Source organism: Trachinotus anak, unplaced genomic scaffold, assembly GCF_046630095.1.
Source record: "Trachinotus anak isolate AG129_WGS33_773 ecotype Australia unplaced genomic scaffold, CSIRO_AGI_Tana_v1 ptg000018l, whole genome shotgun sequence".
Taxonomy (NCBI): Eukaryota; Metazoa; Chordata; class Actinopteri; order Carangiformes; family Carangidae; genus Trachinotus; species Trachinotus anak.
The window spans coordinates 19,608,194-19,629,127 of NW_027273869.1; the positions used below are offsets into that span (position 1 = coordinate 19,608,194).

General features: G+C 41.5%; 2 protein-coding genes across 3 annotated transcripts in view; one reads left to right on the plus strand and one right to left on the minus strand.

Annotated features, from left to right (window-relative positions):
• Window positions 1-26: 26 nt before the first annotated feature.
• On the minus strand, window positions 27-6,966 carry LOC139635130 (23 kDa integral membrane protein-like). 2 transcript variants are annotated; one of them, XM_071502147.1, is made up of 10 exons: window positions 6,841-6,966; window positions 5,905-5,965; window positions 5,573-5,650; window positions 5,347-5,478; window positions 4,746-4,820; window positions 4,418-4,513; window positions 4,098-4,217; window positions 3,389-3,436; window positions 3,160-3,243; window positions 27-2,761 (listed from the first exon to the last, which is right to left on the minus strand). In XM_071502147.1, the coding sequence occupies exons 2-10, from the start codon at window positions 5,950-5,952 to the stop codon at window positions 2,621-2,623; spliced, it is 822 nt and encodes a 273-aa protein (XP_071358248.1). In that variant the 5' UTR covers window positions 5,953-5,965; window positions 6,841-6,966; the 3' UTR covers window positions 27-2,620. The 2 variants fall into 2 exon arrangements, with proteins under 2 accessions (XP_071358248.1, XP_071358247.1); XM_071502146.1 differs by having other exon boundaries at window positions 5,905-6,041; window positions 6,841-6,955.
• Window positions 6,967-7,012: 46 nt separating this feature from the next.
• Window positions 7,013-20,934, plus strand: part of ptprr (protein tyrosine phosphatase receptor type R) — a 29,165-nt gene continuing 15,243 nt past the window's right edge. The window contains exons 1-2 of the mRNA XM_071502145.1: window positions 7,013-7,218; window positions 11,666-11,958. Of these exons, the coding sequence (XP_071358246.1) occupies window positions 7,173-7,218; window positions 11,666-11,958 (339 nt within the window). The 5' untranslated portion in view covers window positions 7,013-7,172. The remainder of the gene's footprint in view (window positions 7,219-11,665; window positions 11,959-20,934) is intronic.

The window sequence follows — 20,934 nt, forward strand, 5'->3', positions numbered from 1 at the left end:
AAAGAGGTAAACACACTGCAGGTCAGAACAGGCCTGAAGAGTGCCAGTATTTCCCTTTTGTATTTTTGTACTTCTACAGAAATACTGCACTTTTTACTGCTGTTACTACAACACGACTGTGGATGATTCACACTTCATCTCCAGCAATGAACTGTAACTGAGACACTGATGCACCAGTATTAATGGTCTGATGTGTGTGTGTCTGTGTGCAGCTCTTTGTTGTTGGTGGATTTGTGTGTCTGTGGTCATGTGTCCCCGTCTGTTGTGTCTCTTCCTGTCTCGATGGTCGTTTCTTTGTTTTTTTCTCTTCGGGGTCTCTGGAGAATTTCAGCTCAGGAAATAAGATGCATGCTGGGAAATCTTGCCTAGAGTCAAACTTCACTGGAGAGAAATGAAACCTGTACAACATCACAACGGTCATGTGTGCGAGCAGAAGCAGAAGCCTTCACCTGTTTCCTTCACCTGTTTCCTTCACCTGTTTCCTTCACCGTTAAAGTCTGGTTCAATAAAACTCCTTTTGTCATTTTGTCTGTTTGTAGTTGTTTTTTGTATTTTTGTGTCATTTTGTATTTTTGTGTAGTTTTGTGTCTCTTTGTAGTTGTTTTTTGTATCTTTGTAGTCATTTTGTGTAGCAGTGATCCCTCCACGTGTCAGAAACTGTGTCGAGTGTAGTCAGACTTGCGTTTGCTGCTTCTTTGTGTTAAACAGGTTTATTGCTGCCTTAAAGTCAACTCACTGGCAGAAAAGTCAACAAACACCTGAGGTGAAAGTGTTTCTGCGATGACTCATGATGAAGAGGTGAGAGAGGACGAAGGTGAAGAGCGACACTGAGACGGGGGAGGAATGGAGCGTTCAGGTGAGGAGGGAGAGGGATTGTGTTAAACCAGGTCTGAGAGGAAAACAGATCAGAATCACCAGTGTGGGTCTGTGCTGCTGTGACTCAGTGCAGAGGAATATGTTGAACCGAGGAGTCGTGGTCTTAAAGGAGATGAGCTGCTTGCAGGGGGGTTGGACCAACGACGTGTCTGTGAGACATATTTACACTAGAGATGTAAATATACATATCTAAACCTTTGAGATGAAGGCGTGTTTTTCTTTGTTGGTTTCTCCGCTGACTGGCTGCTGCAGTGAACGTTACAGGACCAGGAAATGATTCATGTCAAACACATTTCATTTGCATGTGCAGACGAATGAGATGCTTCAAACAGCCTCTGAGGTCAACAGAAATAAATGACCATTCAGTCTCGATGCGACTGTTTCTGTTACTTTTCACATGAACAACCTTTTTCAGCCATGAACATCTTAAAACAGGAGCTGGTCGGTTGACCTCCTTTTTCATCAGGCTGAGGGGGAAACAGAAAAACACACAGAGCCATTCAGCTTTATCTCACTCTGTTATAGTGGTGGAAAGTTCCAAAGTACATTTATTGAAGTACTTAGATACAGCTTTGAGGTTCTGCTTTCTTATGCTTTTATGACAACTGTGATAAGCTTATAAAATAGACACACACATTGTTGAGGACTAAATAATAGAAACACAAACTGCAGCCTCCAGAAATGATCACACACCTGAGTAAACACCTCTCTAAAACCTCACGGAGGATTTACTGCAGAACCGTTGTATTTGAATGCATCAGTTTTAGCTTGGTGTTCCTAATAAAGCGCTCTGGAAAAAGCACACAAAATATTTAGTAGCCAAGTGTCCAGTTACTTTTGAACTTTTGCAATTTGAGCACTATGTGTTAAAAGTTATGTCTCCCACACAGTTCTTTCTATACTGATGTAAATCTACTGAAATCGGAGCTGAGACTTGACACTTTAATGCACCATCCACTGTTGAACTGTGTGTGAGATTGTTTCATGCTGAATACTTGTCATAAATAAATGTGAAGTCTGCAGTTTGACCCATCTCATTCATCCTCATCACAAATTCTCTGCTCACTGTCGTCTGTCCAATGAAGATATAAAAACCCAAAGAAAAAAAGGATAAACTGACAATTTTTTTTCTTAATTCTAATGTATCAACCATTATTTATTTATCATCCAAAGACACCAGCCAGGAATCTTTTGGAAAACTGGAAATGAGCCCTTTGCATCCTAAAAGTCCCAAAACAGTATCTACAATCTCCACTTACCATTTACAATTGAAACTAATCCTCCAGTTGTGTTGTTCAGACACAGTTGTTTCTACAATCCCAAATGTCTTTTCCAAAGAGCTGCTTTAATTCATCGAGTAAAGAAAACGTTCCTCGGGCACTTCTGGGCTGGAGGCAGAGAGACCAGCTCCAGCCTCTGTGGGTCTTCTTCAGAGCACAAACTGTGTTGACACCTGGTAAACTTCATGGAAACAGCAGGGATAAGATCAGCACATATACCATGAGATAACAAGCACAATGACATCAAAACATCAATACAAAAAAACACCCAAAAGAAAAAAACACTGAGTCATATCATTCAAAAGAATGTGTCATCGGTAATGAAAGTAGTTTCTAGTCTAACATCATGTAACTGAGTTGTTGACGCTGGGCCGTCCCTGTATCCTCCTCCAGGGTCGTGTTCGTGGTCACTGAGCTTGAAGGAGAAATCATGCATCATGGTTTTGTTGTGAGAGAGACGCTGCCTACTCGGGCAGGTTGTACAGCTGATGGTAGGCAGGGGGGGGGTCGCCGAACATCACCGTCACAGACAGAGGGGCGCTCGGCCCGGTGGAGGCTCTGATGATCCGGCAGATCATCAGGGAAGACAGCACCGAGGCCAGAAGCTGCACCACACAAACACACTGAGTTAATGTGGACAATGATGCTTGATGCTTCTGGATGAACATTCACTGTTATATCTCTAAAACCGATCTTCTTCTTCTCATAGGAATAATAATAATAATTTTTATCTGTTCTCTGTCACTGCTTCGAGAAAAGATGTGAGTTCGACGGATTCTTTATTCTGTTTTCAGATTCGTAGTCGAGATAAAGTCGTAAAGTTTGTCCAAAGGGTGAAACTACAGGAAAGGCCGTGGGGGGGGGGTCATTGGTTCATGCTCCTCTTTAATAAATGTTGACAGCAATCTGACCAGTATTTAGATATCTTGTGCTGAAAGGACAAAGTGACAGACGGTGCCGTGCTGTGGTCCTGTCTTCAGTACGTTAAAAACCTTCAACTCACCATCAGGACGAACAGAATGAAGTGTACACTCAGGGCGGTGTCAGCGTTTATCCTGACGGAGGAAATGATGAAGGGGAAGCAGGGCTGACGGTGGAGGAGAGAGAGGAATTAACAGCATAAACTATAAGAAGAAGAAGCCCAGTCCTTCCACCTTCCTAATGGGCCATGCATGAGGTTAATATGACATAACTGTAATTACTAACCCAATTCTAAATTGTTGTTCACTGACCTGTGTGAAGACGGACTTCTTCTGCCAGAAGAGGTTCAGCAGAAAGTTCTGGAAGAGAACCAAGAGAAACCTCGGCCATCATGCGCTTCATGATGTTTCAGATCCTTGACATTGAGAGATGTTTTGAGTGAATGTATTTTGTCCAGTTCCCACATCTTAAAGAGCTGTTTGAGGATGTAATGGGAAATTTTGGTATAACTCATGTGTGTCTATGCAAAACTGTGTAACCAAAGACTGTGTGGATATTTCTAATGAAGTTTTGAAGTATGAAAGAAACTCTGGATGAGCTGATGATAAGCACATGGAGACAAGATATCAGGATGGCCTTGCCTTCCTCGCCATGATAAACACGTGTAGACAAATATATGTGAAGGTCTTGCCCGTCTGCCTTTCTGCTCATGATAAGGGTGTCTCACTGACCTCGGTGGAGACAGAGCTGTGAGTTACAGGGACATTGTGTTTGGGGAGAGGCAAGCAGGTGACAGAGAGGATCGTATCTCATCTCTATAAGACTGTGGCCCTGGAAAACATCTTCAGGCCTCTCACTCACTGACTGTACTGCTGTTCGGTTGTGTTTGTGTGACTCCATTCATGAATGTTTATTAAAACTCAAGAAAGACAGCTGACGCGTGAAGATCTTCTTTTTCAATTACTGAACAAGGTAAAACATTTTTGCCACCACAAGAACTGGCAGCGTGTTAATACTCACTCTGTGGTTGACGGTCTGACACAAGCCCTCCACCCCTCCCTCCTCCACCTGGTTGCACAGACAGGAGGCGGGAATGTTGTCCCCCCAGTCTTTGTAGCTGAAGATGCCACAGCAGCCGAGCTAAGCACAAGAGAAGAAGAGTTAGTGCCCCCCCCCCAGACTGCAGCGGTTATTACACCCCACAGAGCACACTGAGGATTCATCTGGTCTCAGGCCTCTGGTTTTGATCTTATTGTGGAAGTTGGGAAAAAAGCAAATCTACATATTTCCCAGACTGGTGTTTTATTGTGAAAATAATAATCAGTGTGTGTGGTTGTTACCGACGGCTGCAGACCTTCAACCCATTTCTTGATGTCGTTTGAGGCCTGATCCAGTGGCAGACGTGAACGCCACCATTCCTCCACCAGTCCCTCCAACTATAAACACATGAAATGAAAGAAAAGATTATTTGAAGGAATTTGCAGTTGATTTAATAGTCAGTCAATTGTTTTGATTAAATCAGTTTCAATAGTTTAATTTTCTGTCGACTGGTTAATGATTCATCGACTGATTGTGTCAGTTCTAAACTTATCAAACTGTCCAAATCGAATCAGGTGAAGCTCCGCCTCTCGTCTGGAGCCTGAACCTGCACCTGAACCAGGTCGTCACCTGAGGACGGGCTGCAGCAGCAGGGAGTCCAGCTCTCAGCATCAGCACACTCACAGTCACCGCACACACCAGGAACTACAGAGGAGACACAGAGGAACTGCTTCAGGGCGTAAAGGTCGATGTTACTTCCTCCCCCTGCTGGTGATGATGTGTAATGACTCGTGATGTTTTCTCTCCTCGGGTGTATTTGGTCTGACTGGGAGGACACCTGGAAAGAGGGGGCGGGGACATTGGTTCAACTCCCTGTGGTTTTTGTGGCTTTATTCCATCAGGTTTAGTTTTTGTTGAGGTCAGAGGGAGGACACCAGAGCCTGCGACCCTGTGAGGGCATTTTGACCTGATGAAGATTCAACTGGGACGAAATATTGAAATTCTTTTTGAATATATTCTGGGTCTTGGAGTCAATGTATCAAAAATAGTGAAAAATAATTTGCATAAAGTGTCAACTTGTGTTGAGTGATGAAAGACAGCTGTGCAGGTGCTTCCTCAGAAAATCCACCTGCTCTCCGTCTGCAGAAGTTGCACAGTTTGTCTCAAATCTCACCAACACTGGGAGATTTTCAGTGGCCAGCGTCACTGCAGCCTCAGCGTCTCTACTCACCACAGTCAGGGCCGCCAGGTTCCTCTCCAGGCTTCCGTAGACTCCCAGGATGCTCATCACCATGATCACCATGGTAACCACATTGCTCTGCATGATGTAGAGGGCGGTGCGGTTGGCCATCTCGACTTCAAGCTGGACGACAGAGACATTGGTCGGCCAGTTAGTGCTGCGTAGTAAACTGATGTGTGTGTGTGTGTGTGTGTCCAGCTGGTGTGTTCACCCTTACATAATCATCTCCATGTAAAGAATCCACGAGTGGAGACAGCAGACCCAGAGGGATGAGCAGGACAAGCACGGTGTTGATCTGAAACACGAGGAGTCCTTATTAAACAAGTTCATCAATAACAGACAGATTCCAGCTCAGTGAAATACAGTTTGAATCCTGATTCATGAGTTCACCTCATCTATTTGACCAGCAGAGGTCGCTCACGCTCTGTCTGTCCTGCTGCAAATCCTCATGTGTCATCATGACTGTTCTCATCTCCACACTTTACCTTCTGTAAAAGCTTCACAGGGCAAAAAGAGTCTTTTTTTCTACCTTAAAATCCAGAGACTCACCAGGAAGACGATGTTGATGAGGATGAGGAGACGCCTGACCCAAGTCATGATGCTTCTTCTGCTGCAGGGACACATTCAGAGGTGTTAGAGTGGCTGAGAGGGGCTGAAGTGAAGAGTCAGGAGGGAGGAAGGGCTTCCTGTAACAGATGGGAGGAGGACGAAGCTGCAGATGTGGAAGTTCACTGTCTACAGAAAATCTAATTCCTCTTTAAATCCACTTTGACGGTGTTTACATGGACTGTGACAGATGTAGTTAGAGACTCCACCTCCCTGCACTTGTATTTGAGTCTAATTCATATGATAATAAAAATGAATTTAACAAACAACATTTCTTTCTTTCTTTCTTCTTGTTTTTTTTATCTGATAATATCGTTATTATTGTTATTATTGTTAATGTTTTGGTCACTATAATCACATGACCATGACAGCCCAAATCCAAATCTTTTGATCACCAGATAAACCGCATAGATTTGTGTGTAAAGTTCCTATAAAATGATCTGAATCGATTGTTTTCGTGTTGAAGACTGATGTGAACGCTTTTCCCCACTCAGCTGCTCGTAATTACGGTTTAAAATATGTCTTGAACGCATCACATGAACTAATTAGCATGTTACTTATCATAACCCTTGAGTTAAGAGTCATTAATATTAATATTTGAGGTATTCATTCGTAAAGTGAAGTGCAGACTTTGACTTGCAGGTGGCGCTATATAAACAGCTGTAACACATCTTATGTTACAGATAACGTGGCTAAAAAACATTGGAAATAAAATACATTTAGATTAATTAATGCTTAATATAAAAATGGCTCATTCATTTTTTTAAATATATTTTTTAAAATAATAATAAATTAACATAAATCCTCCTCTTCCTCCAACACGCCTTTTCTCCTCCCCTTCCTCTCTTCTTCATCATCATCATCATCATCAGCCTCCACCTGAAGCACAGGCTCGTCTCTGAACCTCAGATGGTCCAGACCTCCTCTTCTCCCCGGAGCAGTTGCTGCTGCAGAGCGGCTCTTCCTGCTGCAGTCAGGCCGCTGTAGGACACCGCAGGGCGGGGAAGGAGCGTCGCAGGGGGTCCCCCGGTGGTGGAGCGGATCTGCGGAGCTCCGGCGGCGCCTCCTCCCTCCCTCATGCTGCTCGCTGCGGACAAACACACCGGCTGTTTCCCTGTGTTCATAAGCACCGCGGCGAGAGCAGCTGCGGCGGATCACTGCGGGTTTATTCCGGTCTGAGCCGCAGGAGAGGAACAGGAGGATTTCTCACCATGCTTCTGCTCCTGTGTCTGGCATGGACACAGCTGCTGATCTCAGGTAAGCGTCTGTTTTCTGTCTGCTGCCTCTGACCAGCAGAAATGGAGCCACTGTTACTGTGCTAATGAAACCAACACTGCTGCTGCTCTGATCAGATTCATCAGCACAATAACCTGTGTGACTTAATCTATCCAGCAGTTACAGATCTCACATGACAAATGTTTCTGATTAATCCTTAAATAATGTTTGTTGCAGCTGAAATCAGTTGTTTTCCATTTAAATCCCCCTGACAGAGGCTCAGACCTTCCACAAGGATATGACAGGACTGTAACTGCAATAATCCGATGATAATTTGTCACTGAAGGAGAAGAGGAGGTTAAATCTTGTAGAGAAATGCTACAGAATGTGCAGTATTTGCTCACTATAAATGCTCGTGGCGATGCTGTGCAGGAATTTACCCTGAAACAGCCTGTGATGAGGTGACACGACTAAAACCCTGAAACGATTCAGTGTAAAATGATGAGAAAAACCTTGAACCTTTACACTGGAACCAGATCATTTAGGGTTTCTTATTGTAGGTAATAGGAGTTATTATAATGCTGATGCTGAGGTGTTTTTTTTTTTTTTTTTCTGGCTTGAGATTTTGGGGCCATAATTTTAAGAACAATGACAGGAAATATCTGATTTTAGCCATCACCCCCCTCAAAGATCAGATTAAAACCTTTAACATACTCTGGCATTCAGCAGCCCTGAAGTCGCAGTGAATATACTGACCTTTTCTGCTGCAGTTTCAAATAAATGCTGGCTCTTTTCCTGATTAATTATTTGCCAGAAAATAGTGAGAAATGCCCATCGCGGTTTCCAGAGGTCAAGGTGACGACAAACCCAAAGAGATTCACCTAACAGTCAGGAAATCACCAAAGCTGCATCCTGAGAGTTTTGGCTTTTTAGTTCTTTACAAAATGACCGTAAATGATAAACAACCTCTAAAAATAGTTGCCTAATAATTTTCTGTCAGTCGACTAATTGATTAATCAACTAATCGTTGCAGCTCCAGTCTTCCAGTCCAGACTTGCAAGCATATAGTTGTTTGTGTGAATTGATGTTGTAGTTTTATATTTGTTAAAACTGATCAGAACGGAGCAGTTTGTGTTGTTTCTATTATCCATGACCGTTCGTTGTTATTATTGTAACCATGACAACAAAGATCGTCTAATGTTGAGGAAGAACTTATTTTAACCCAAATCACCATCTTTACTAAACCTGACCAAACCATGACTGTTATTATAGTAACCATGGTGACGAAGGTAGGTACACTGCTCAGTATAGGAGCATATGGGACCTTTAAAAAATACCACAGCAGGAAAATGCTGTTTGCACATTAATGCACGAGTTATATTATTATAACATTAAAATACTCCCAGGAGATTTTTATCTGCAATGCTCACTTTTATTTAAGTACATTTTCCTGATTATTCTCATATACTTTGACATTATGTACAGTATATAATCTGAATACTGCTGAAAACTACCTAATAATACCACAAATCAGTTTTTAATGTTGGTCCACGTAACTATTTTTTTGTGTTTGTCGTGTTTCTCAGACAAATGTACTTAAAATTCAGATGTTTTCCTGCTGTGTTTACAAAAATGATGGATATAAACTTGAAAGAAAAGGGTTTTGATTTCATTCTGTTCTTAGTTCTGTAACTGGAAAATAATAATAATAATAATAATAATAATGATAATAATGAGAGAAGTCAACATGCTTCATCGTCCTGATTTTACTCACTGATGGATGCGTATTAATTTTATTAACATCACACAGAGACAGATAGACCCAGTCATCTTCTGTTGTGTGCTGGGGAGTGTGTTGTCTCTCCACAGAGCTACCTGTCAGCCCCTCTCTAACTCAGACATGTGATTGGCTAGCAGCCCCTGCCCAATCATGGCTCGGCTCAGCTCAGGGTCGTGCATAGCAACCAGGACGCTGTCGCTAGGGAAAAAAGATGCCAGAGATGGAGAGAAGCTGTGTCAGCTCCATAGCCATCTCACAGGACTGGTCCAAGTTTTTTTTTTTTACCTCTTTAACCTGCTGTTTCCTGTTATTTATAATTTCACACAGTGAAATGATTCAGACATGAGAAACACTTGCTCTGCTGCAGCCACCGTCACCAAAAAACCTCTTTCATAAACAGGATGCACACATCCATTCATATTCTACCTTTTTAAAAATACAGGACCACAATAGCTTCGTGGGAACACCTGACTGTGGAGGTTAAAGCCTCGTGGATTCATTTTTTTTTCAGTTGACTTTAAAATTCTGAATCAGTTTTTGTGTTTTGAATTCACCCATTTGATTCACAGCCCTCACTGGCTTCTCCATCTAAAGCTCCATCCAGTCTAAAGGTGGATGTCCATGTGTTTGTGATTATAAAGCAGGTCCAGGTTCTATATTAATACTGTGAAAGTATCAAAGCCTCAGTCCACAGAGAAATGCACACAGCCTGTATTCAGAAACTGAGCCTTAAAACCAGCCGTCAGGACTTCTGGAACTTTGTGATGTCACAAATAAGCCCCGCCCACCTGCACCCACCATCCAACCTTGCAGGATTTGTTGTGTTTCTGAGTGTTTACCTGAAATCTGTTATAATTTTATTAGATCACACAGAGAAGAGTCAGCCCTCCTGGCTTCTGGTGTCCTGGCTTTGTTTCTTAGTACCATATAATATATCTTCTTATGGATGTCAACGCTTCAAATCAAACCCTGGAAAAGAGTAAAATATGGGACCTTTAAAACCCATTCTCTTAAATGATGGACAAATGTGATTTCTCAGATATGGGAGAAAAAGATTCATGATTTCTCTCGACACTTTTATGGTTTTTGGCAAAGCTGCAGCCAAGAAAAATAGTCCTGATTTCAGCAGCCAGACGGGCTGGTAGACACAAGTCAGATATTTTTCTTTTCTGGCTTCCTCTCATCGTGTTTCCTGCCAGAACAAACAGACGAGTCGACGGACAGGCGGTCTGTCAGCTGAGGGGGTCGTGGAGGTCGGACTGAAACTTCCAGCATCACTCCAATCTGCATCAATATTTTATCGGACCCTAAGAATAGTTGGTATATAGTCATTTATAAACACATTAACACATTACAGTGTAGGTGTGAGCAGGTCTGTCTGCTTATTAATGTATGAAACAGCTGTAACTCCTCCTGTGGACACAGCTGCAGTAATATGAATTATGATATAACTGTTGAAAAATGCTACGTAGCCTGGATGCTCATGTCGTCCCTGCAACCAACAAACACCGGGCTCAGGTCCGGTTCTGGAAGGTTCTGGTCTGTGTTTTCTTTCAGTCTGTGTCAGGTCCAGTTCTCAATCAACGTGAACTTCCCTCAGCTGTAAATATGAAGCCGGATGCTGCTGGGAGGGGAAAAACTGCTTCACTCAGTAGATTTTTTTCTTCTTCTCTCAGGATAAATAAAGACTGAGAATGAATTATGCAGCGTTCACATTCGTCACAGTTGGCTGAGTTCAGTCAGGGGTTTCCTCTCGGCCTGCCTGCAGACTGATGAAAGCCTCGGTCCTGAGCAAAGACGCTGTGACAGCAGAGACACCGACAGACAGATGGGATCTCCTGCTCTCATCTCTCTCGCTGCTGCTGAATGTGCTGTTGGAGGGCTGCAGGTTTAAAGACGGGAGGACTGTTTTAGATTTGTGCAGTGATTAGACAAGACAAGAGAGAAGAAAACATCTCTTTCTGCATGTCTTCCTTCTCAAGTCTTTAAAGTCAGGTCTGACACGACTGTCGGATGAATCCCTCTCCTAACTTCATATCTGAAGTGTGAGGAGGATAGTGACTTTTTTTTACTGCCTTTTAAAAAACCAAAGATGCAACATCAAAAGCTCAGTGGTGGAAGAAATACTCAGATCTTTACCCAAGTTAAAGGACTAATACCATCTGTAAAAACACTTAAGTCCTTAAATGTTAATTAAGTAAAAGTGTTTAAGTATAATCGGGAAAATGTAATTTAGGTATTTAAAGTTAAAGTAATTAAAGCTCCATCCAGTCTAAAGGTGGATGTCCATGTGTTTGTGATTATAAAGCAGCTCTAGGTTCTATATTAATACTGTGAAAGTATCAAAGCCTCAGTCCACAGAGAAATGCACACAGCCTGTACTCAGACACTGAGCCTTAAAACCAGCTGTCAGGACTTCTGGAACTTTGTGATGTCACAACAAAGCAGTCACCGCTCTCAGGCACACCCCAAGCCCCGCCCACCTGGACCCACCGGAAGAGAGGATCTGAGCCTCTCTTCTGATTGGCTGACTGAGCTGTTATTACTAGAGCTCCAGAGAGAAGACTGACTTGTTTCTTTATTAATAATTTGATTGGTTTGTAAAAAATATAAATAATAATGAGAAATGCGATCATAATTACCCAGAATTCAAAGTGGCACCTGTTTAATGTTTCCTCCATTGACATCATCTTCCTCTTCCTCCCTCAGAGTCATCCTCTGGCGATCATGAGATTTGTCTCTTCCCTTCTCGTCGCTCCGGTCACCTCCCCCCACCTCTGCACCCTCAACACGGCTTGAACCAGCAGCAGGATGCGGACGAGTCGCACCACCATCATCATCGTCACCACCACAACCACCACCCGCGGAGGCCGGCTGCCCTCTCGCAGTCTCGGTTTCCTCAGGAGCCCGCCGGTCACCGAACCCTCAACCTGCTGGCACGGCCGCAACAGGAGGTGCAGCTGGAGCACGCCGCCGTGTCTGCACAGCATCTGGTTACCGTGGTGAGTAATCTGCTGCCTGATTGGATGAGAAAGAAGGAAAGCGTGGGAGCGGGGTCTCCTGTCAATTAGACATTGTGAGGCAGGAAGTCATGATGTTGTCCTCCTGTAAATGTTTCTGTTCATTCAGTTTCTGTGGATTTCTTCTTCTTGCTTCTTTGGTTTATTTCTAACATCCAGGAATCTGAAACAGGACAGAAGTTTCTCAGAAATGCAGATAGGAAATTTTTTATTTTGAAGACACAACCCGTGTCTTCAGGTGATTAATCTGGAGGTTTCCACACTGTGAGTTGAGGAGAAACACCTGAACATATCAGGACTTTGGTCCATCATCATCATCATCATCATCATCATCATCATCATCATCAGAGACGCAGGGCTCCTATGACGCCTCAGCCTCAGTTTGACAACCAGCTAAATTCCTGCAGATTAGAAATTTCTGGAAGCTAGTGTGAGTAGATGCTGCTGCAGCTCCCACTGAGGCTCGCTCATATGACCGTTTGATAAACGACGGTCGTCTCCTGGCTCTCAGAGGTCAAAGGCAACTAATACTGGGAGGTCAAAGGTCAGAACAAACAGACAGTAAGTGAATGATGGACGAGGAGCTGCAGACTCCTCTATCTATAGTGCCGGAGGAGAGATGCTGCGCTCTCTGTTGCCATGGTAACACTAATCATGGATGTGTGTGTGTGTGTGTGAGAGACCCACTTACCTACACAATGGGCAGTTACATAACTCGTAGATAAACAGCAGCGACCTTCAGAGTGACATTGGGACAGAAACAGAGAGACAAAGACACAGACAGGTATGAAGTGGCTGTTAGAGAGAGAGAGAGAGAGAGAGAGATGCCCTAGTTAAAAATGGATGCAGCCTTCACAGAGAGGAAAAGACCAGAAGCTCCATCACATTTAATTCTGTTTTTACAGGATCTGTGTCAGAGCTGAAGCAGCTACAGTATCTTAATCATTGATTGTTTCTTCTCCAGTGAGGGTTTGACTTTTCTTCTGACTCTTACCTGGAGGAAGCTGGGTGACTCTGGGTTTAGACTGTTGGTCCAACACAAAAAGCCTTTTGAGGACAAAATCATTTGTTTCATTTTCTAATGTTTTACAATCGATTCATTGAAAAAATAATCAGCAGATTAACAATAGATAATGAAAAAAAATCACTAGTTTTTGCTCTAGTTCTAGACATTAATCTGCTTTATGAGCAATTTGAAATTGCAAACTAAAAAACGAGTGAATGGAAACACTTGTTTTTGAATTTAGAAAAAAATCTCAAATGTGTTCTCATGAGGTGGTTTTTCAGACTATTCCACAAAGCAATATTTTGCAAAACTGAAATGAAATCACTTATTTTTGGATTCAAGTAACGGCCCCAGGGAGCCAGTTCCAACTGAGAGGCAGATCGCTGGGAATCTGTTGCAAAACTGCGATGAAAACCTGGTTCAGTAATGAGTCGAGGCCACATCTTGCATCATTTTGTGGTCGAACGGTAAAGTCCATTCATTTCTTGTGTACTAGCGTCAGTCATTAGTCTCAGTGTCAGAGGAAAGTGTGGAATCAGGACACAGGGTCTGATTCACATTTATTTTTAGGAGAAATGTAGCAGATTATTAATTTAAATGAATATCTACACGCCTCAACTGTGAATTCTCAGCGTCAACACTCCCACAATTCTCTGCCTAAACAGTCAGAGGTGTTGTCAGCACAGATGCGTCGTGGGAGTGGAGGCAATCTGCAGAAACCTCCGGTGGAAACCAAAAGACAGACGAGGGATGCTGGGTGTTACCAGACGGGTTACCTGTCTGTCCACTCGGTTCAGTCTTTCACTGTTTGTTTCTGGTTCAACCTTCACAGCAAACCGGGTCCTGGGGTCCTTGATGTGGGATATAGGTCACCCTGCTCAGTGCCTGATGAAGCAAACTCACGCACACTCCACTAGACCCACACACTTTGTAGGAGTGCAATGAAAAATTAATAAGAAATCTAAATTTGCACGTTGTTAAATGATAGATTCACACTGGAGAAACCTGACCATGCAAGGACATATTTGGACAAGTAAAGTAAAAGAGCAGTTATTTAAAGGGTCAGTCCAAAGCCCAGATAATTAAAGACACCGTTTAGTATTGGACAAGTGTATAAAAGGAACAGTTAAAGCTTATTGCACCTTGAGTATAATGTATTTGTTGTAAATGGACACTGTACAGCAGGGAGGGATCATCAGTCTGTCAGCTGTGTGGAAATATATATATATCAGTCTGCAATGGCTGTTAGACTGTTAACCTGTTTGGATTTAAGATATAAATTGTTGATTGAATTTGTGGGATTTTACACAAGCCTGTTATTTACATTGTTAGATACAGCAAATTTGTAAAAAAAAAAAAAAAAAAAAAAAGAATTGGATGCAGAAAAAAAGCTTTTATCACAGATCTTTGATATTTTTGTAGGAACAACAACCTAGAAATCACCTAAACAGACACATAGGACAACATAGCAACCACCCAGCAACAACCTAGTGATGCTATGGCAACACCCAAAAACTGGTAACAGTGTAGCGGCCACATAGCAACCGCCTGGCAACACCTTAGCAACCACCTCACAGCACTGTAAGGAGACAGTTTGACTGGACGGTGTTTTACTTCACTCACTGGTGTAGCTGGTGGTGTAACTAAAATGAAAGATAATTATTTTGAAATTTTGTGACCGACTCAGTGAACGAGGAGAGTCTGTGGTTACGATACTATAATGGATGTTTTTCCCTCTGCAGCCCTTTGTGCGTTTATCAATGAGAAACCGCTGTAAGGCTCGACACTGGTCTTACATAACCCTATTCTGTGTTAATTGACTTTCTGTGGGAGGTCACATGACCTGTCCCTGCAGGCTGCTGCCGTCCCATCACATCACTATGAGAACCACATCACTGATGGATGGAGAGAGAAAAGACAGAGGTTTAGTGACTGAAGCAAACATTTAATGTGAAATAATTAGACCTTCAACAATACAATGAGTTGATTGACAGAAAAATAATCTATTATTATTATTATTATTTATTTATTTATTTTATTTATTTATTTTTTTTAATAATTGATTCATTGTTAAAAACATTTGTTTTCAAAACCACCAAGAAAATAGATTTTATATTATATTAAACTAGTGTTTTGTTTTGGGCTGTTGTTAGAAAATTGAAAGGCATTTGTTGCTATTTCCTGATATTTATTAACCAAGTAATGAATTGATTATGTGGGAAATAATCAGCAGGTTACTCTGCATTGATTAGTTGGTATGTATTATCTGTAGTACAGTAGTAGTATTACATTTTACCATAATGTACCAGTGTTTAGGTGGAAGCTAAAAAGAGGATGGAGCGAGGTTGTGTAAGTCCCAGATGGTATCCAGTCACCTCCCATCGCTGTGTGTGTGTGTGTGTGTGTGTGTGTGTGTGTGTGTGTGTGTGTGTGTGTGTGTGAGAGAGAGTGAGTGTGAGTGTGAGTATGTGTGTGGCCTTTGCTCCCCTGTCAGGTTCCTACAACACGTACAAGCTGGTTATCACACACATACTTTGCTGTAGTTGTGTGTGTGTGTGTGTGTGTGTGTGTGTAGCATAAAAACTGTGTGTGTCTCTTTGTGAGTCTGAATGTTGACCTGGATTTAATTCAGATGTTGTGCTTTGAAACCTCCACTGAAACTGATCAGAGGAGGTGCAGGGTAGAGGTTTGTGTGTCGTCAGGCTGTTTACTGAAAAGGGCTGAAAAGCTCTTCACCTCTCGGCTCACTGTGTTGACATCCACCTGTTTTTATGAGCTTTTTCAATTTGTTAAAAATGTTTTTGAAAAATCTGAAAAATATTGCAAAGTAGTTTATAAGCTTCTACTAAAGAGACAGAAACATCCTGTATGAAGTATATGTTGCTGTGGAGTCACTGCGTTAGCTGTGGGCTACAACTAGCCCATTTTTAGCTTCAGTTTATTAGATTGTGTCAAACTGGCACCATTAGAAACAAGCCGAATTATCCACCAGCAGTTCCTGTTTACAGTGTACCCAGGGATGTGCAGGCAAATATCACTGGATCACTGTGATCCTGAAGAAAACTTAAAAATGTGATGATTTTCAGGCAAGTTCTGCAGTTATCTGCAGTGTTTGATGGCTTTACACCAGTGACAGTCAGGGATTATGTTTTCAGGATGCTCGCTCACACGTTCAGGATCATCGTCCTGCTGAATGACGAAATGTCGTTGGGTGAGTTTTGATGTTTGTGTCTGAATCTGAAGCTCCTGTAGACCTCTGCATTCACCTGGACGTCACTGTGAGGCTTTAAATGTCTGCAGATTATTTAGTTTAATGAAAGCTGGAAAAACAAATGTTGAAACACACTGAACTGAATCACAGCAGGAGGGTTCACTGTGTTCAAGTTCAAATCTCAGCCTACGCTGTGTGTGTGTGTGTGTGTGTGTGTGTGTGTGTGTGTTATACTATTAAATAATTCATGTCAGCGGTGTGTGTTACGTCTGCTAGTGGAGGGAACTTTGACGCCACTTCAAACCCACAGAGGGAAATATGATTCTGTGTGTGTGAGAGAGCTCAGTTCACTTCTGATAACTGCAGCTTCATGTGTTTTCTGTATTAACACATTTTACCTGCAATTTATCAGTTTTAAAGAGAAACCAAATCCTGCAAGATTGGATGGTGGGTCCAGGTGGGCGGGGCCTGGGGCGTGGCTGAGAGCTTTGTTGTGACATCACAAAGTTCCAGAAGTCCTGGCGGCTGGTTTTAAGGCTCAGTGTCTGAATACAGTCTGTGTGCATTTCTCTGTGGACTGAGGCTTTGATACTTTCACAGTATTAATATAGAACCTAGACCTGCTTTATAATCACAAACACATGGACATCTGCCTTTAGACTGGGTGGAGCTTTAAAAATGTCACCTGAAAATTTTTCCCACCATTTTTAATCTAATCACTAACTCAAGAAAATAATCTCCAGGTTAATTGATAATCAAAATAATGTTTATTTGCAGCTCTAGTAACATTAATGCAGTAACATTTTCAGCCATTAAAACATGATGAGAGTAAGACTCAGGAGGTCTCCTGTCAGATTACAGCCTGCTCTGCTCCAGAGTCTGTTTTTCTCAAAGGAAGTAACATAAGCGTGAATAATCTAACCTCATGTCAACCCACTCATTCAGCTGTGTGCTGTGTGTATGTTGTGTGTGTGTGTTGTGTGTGTGTGTGTGTGTGTGTGATATCATTCAGTTGGATGTTGCACGTGCAGCTCACGTTTTTCCCGTCAGCGTTCTGGAGAGAAGCGGCACGAGTAACTCGCTGGAAGAAAAGATTCGCCTCTACTACTGCTTCATTATTCAAGCTGATCCACAGGAAGCCAGATTTTTGTGTGTGTGTGTGTGTGTCAGTGATCCAGGAAAACAAACAGTGTCAGCCAGTTATACTGTCTCATGAAATTCATAACAAGAAAACACCATAACAGCCTGTTGACCCTTTTATTTTTGTTCAGAGCTCAGAACACAAACAGGAAAACACAACAAGAGTAGCTGATTAATGGTTTAGTTGACTGACAGAAAATTAACAGCAGCTATTCTGATATTCAAATAATTGATTTAATCATTTTTTAAGTAAAATATTACTTCTTGCTGGTTCTCAGATCTAAGAATGTGATGCTTTTCTTCATCGTAGCTGATGATAAATTTTAAGATCTTTGGTTTTGAACTCAACAAAAATGACATTTGAAAATGTCACTGTGTCACTGGGAAATTGTAACAGCAGTTTTCACTATTATCTGATATTTATAGTTTGATAGAAAACATAATGGGCAGTAGTGATAAATGGTATCTCACTGTGTTTCGGTGATTTAAAGACATGAAGTGAGAATAAGACTGAAACAGACAGATTTTATTTTATTATGTTGATATCATTCACTGTGACTGACACTTTCCATGTTTATCATTATCTCTGACGTCCATTAAGAGTAAATCTCCATAAACCAGCTTAGAAACAGAAAAAAACTCCATGTGACTCCAGAACTTGAGTGAGAATTGTGATGTTTTTGTTTTAAAATCAGTGATTGATTGATTGATTGTGTGATTGATGGCTGCAATTTATAATTATCAATGAATCACTGCTTATTTTCTACATTAATCCTATTAATCTTTACTCTGTGAACTGCTAAGAGTAAAAATTTAAAAAATGTAAGCATTTTTAGGCCGTTTGGAAACATGAAATAGATTTGTGACATGAATGAAAAAATTAACTGGCCATCAAAATAGTTTCTGATTAAATTTCTGTTGATCAACTATGATTGATTGATCAATTAATCAATTGCCTAATCAGTGCAGCTATTATTGATTTTAAAAAATTAATTTGTACACATTAATGCCTAATTTTTGTTGACTGAGATGCATCTTTGCATTTTTGACCAATTCTTTATTTTTCTTTAAATCTCTTCACTCGTTTTCTCCTTTTTAACCTTTTTACATTTTGTTTATCTCCATCATATTAACCCCCACTCGTGCCCCCGGCCCCATCTGATATCTGATTTATCCAAATTGGATTCTCCCCTCTGCCCTGAGGGCTATCAGCTAATTAGTGGTTATTACCGTGTGTGTGTGTGTGTGTGTGTGTGTGTGTGTGTGTGTGTGTGTGTGTGTGTGTGTGTGTGTGTGTGTGTGTCGGACAGAAATAGCACCTGATCCTGACAGGAAGCGCAGTGGGATAATGGCATTACCTGGACAACGGCCAATCAGGTGGCAGGTTGAGCTCTGTCCCCCTCTAAGCCAATCAGAGATCACGACATGACTAGATCAGGAAATGGAGCGAGAAGTCCCTGAGCTGTGACTGAAAGGCAGGCTGTCGCTCTGTGTCTGCTCGTTGAGTGAAAGGCTTCCTGTGGGCGACAGGGAGGATCCACAATGTTTCCATGTTTACTTGGTAAGGGTGTTTGTTTGCTGGACGTTTCAGGGAGTCGTATTGTTTTTATTTAGGCTGTAGTTTTACTAGTTAGTTAGTTTTTTTGTTTCTTTTTGTGTGTTTCAGTTTGTTTAGATGTTTAAACATCATTTGGTTTCCTGGTCGATTGTTGTTTCCTCCTCCAAGGAGCTTCAGTCTTCACCCGCGTCTGTTTGTTGGTGTTTTTTGTTCATTTGACAGCAGAATCACTTGGTGGTGGGATGGAGAAGAACCCAGATCCAGATCATTTACTATGAATTTGATTTTTAACAATTTTTATTTATTTATTTTTAGTGTGAAGTCTGGTGGAAGTTGTTTGACACTGGCCTTGGTGGAGCTAGTTCTAGTTCATGCAAACAGTTTGTGTTTTTGTTTTTTTGTTGTTTCAAGGCTGAATCTAACAATTATTTTCATTATTTATAAATCTGACCATTATTTTTTCCCTTAATCAATTAACCGTTTAGTCTATGAAATGTCATAAAATAGTTTTAAAAGATTGCCATCACAGCTCTGCAGAGCTGAATGTGATGTCTTCAAATGTCTTGTTTTGTTTGACCAAAAGTCCAAATATTTATTCAGTGTGATTTGTGGTTATAAAAAAAGCAGGAAATCTTCTCATGTCAGAGACTGGACTCAGAACATTTGACAGTTTTTGCATTAATCACTTGTCAAAATGGCTGCAGATTTTTTTTTTTTTCAGTTGACTATTTGGTTAATAGACTAATAATTTCAGCTCTGTAGTGGTTCACTGAGAGTTAGAGCTGAAAAAAATAGCTGATTGATTTATTGGTTTATGGACAGAATATTTCCCAGCGACATTTCAGATACTCACTTAATCACTTCATTTTTCTTTTAAACAAAACTGACAAAAAATTTACTTAAAACTAAATTTAAACATAAAACTTAATTAAATTAACACAATTAATCTTGAGAATAGTTGAAACATCAATAAATGAAAATAGTGATTAATAATGACTGCAGGTTATTTATTTGTTGGTTGAGCAGTGTTTTTTTCTGTTATGAAGCAGAGAAAAATAAGAATTTGTTTAACAGAACAAACTGCAACCAGACACAGATAATAACATCAGGTGTGTGTGTGTGTGTGTGTGTGTGTGTGTGTGTGTGTGTGTGTGTGTGTGTGTGTGTGTGTGTGTGTGTGTGTGTGTGTGTGTGTGTGTGTGTGTGTGTGTGTGTGTGTGTGTGTGCGCGAGCCTGTCTGGCTGTGGTTATTGTTCCTGATATTGAATTAAGTGGCAACAGAACATGTTGTTGTTACAGCCATTAGCAGAAAACCGCCCACACACACACACACACACACACACACACAGACTTCATGTTTGTTTTCTCCTAAACTTATTGGAGAAATGATCGATGGTGATTGTCTTCTCTTTCTACAGAGCTGGACATTAGCATCAGGACGTGTTTAGCTTAGCTTAGCACAAACAGGAAGCCAGAGCTGTTTATATATCTTGTCAGCTAACAGGCTGGTCACTGACCCCTGCTGTAGGTAACTGGGTGTAGTTTGCAGTGGAGCTGGAACCTGGCGACCTGACTGTGAGGACAGCAGCTGGAAGCTCACCTGTAGTTTAGTGTAACTTGTTTAGCAGGACGGGACACAGGACAGTTTGTGGACAGGTTGTTTTGATGAACTTTTATTTTGTCCCAAACGCTCAGATATAAACATAAAAGAATCGTCACTGAACCAGCTGTAACACTGACTGTTCAGAGTGAAACTTTATTCCGGTGCTCACCTGGAGCGCAGATTCAGTTTCAGGTGAGCCGATGTACCAACTGCACAGGTACAGTTTTAGCTTTTGTCTGTGTTTGTTCAGCCTCCGACTGATTTCATAAAGACCCAGATCAGCATTTTTACATTTTTTTCAATCACATCGTTGCCTCAGGTTTTGTCACCTTGAGTGAATTTGCTTCTATTTGCAGCATATTTACATCTTTGCTTTGACTTTGTTGCAGCTGTTTGTGCCAAAGCCTTTTGTGGCTCCAGCAGCTTTAAAGTGATGATTT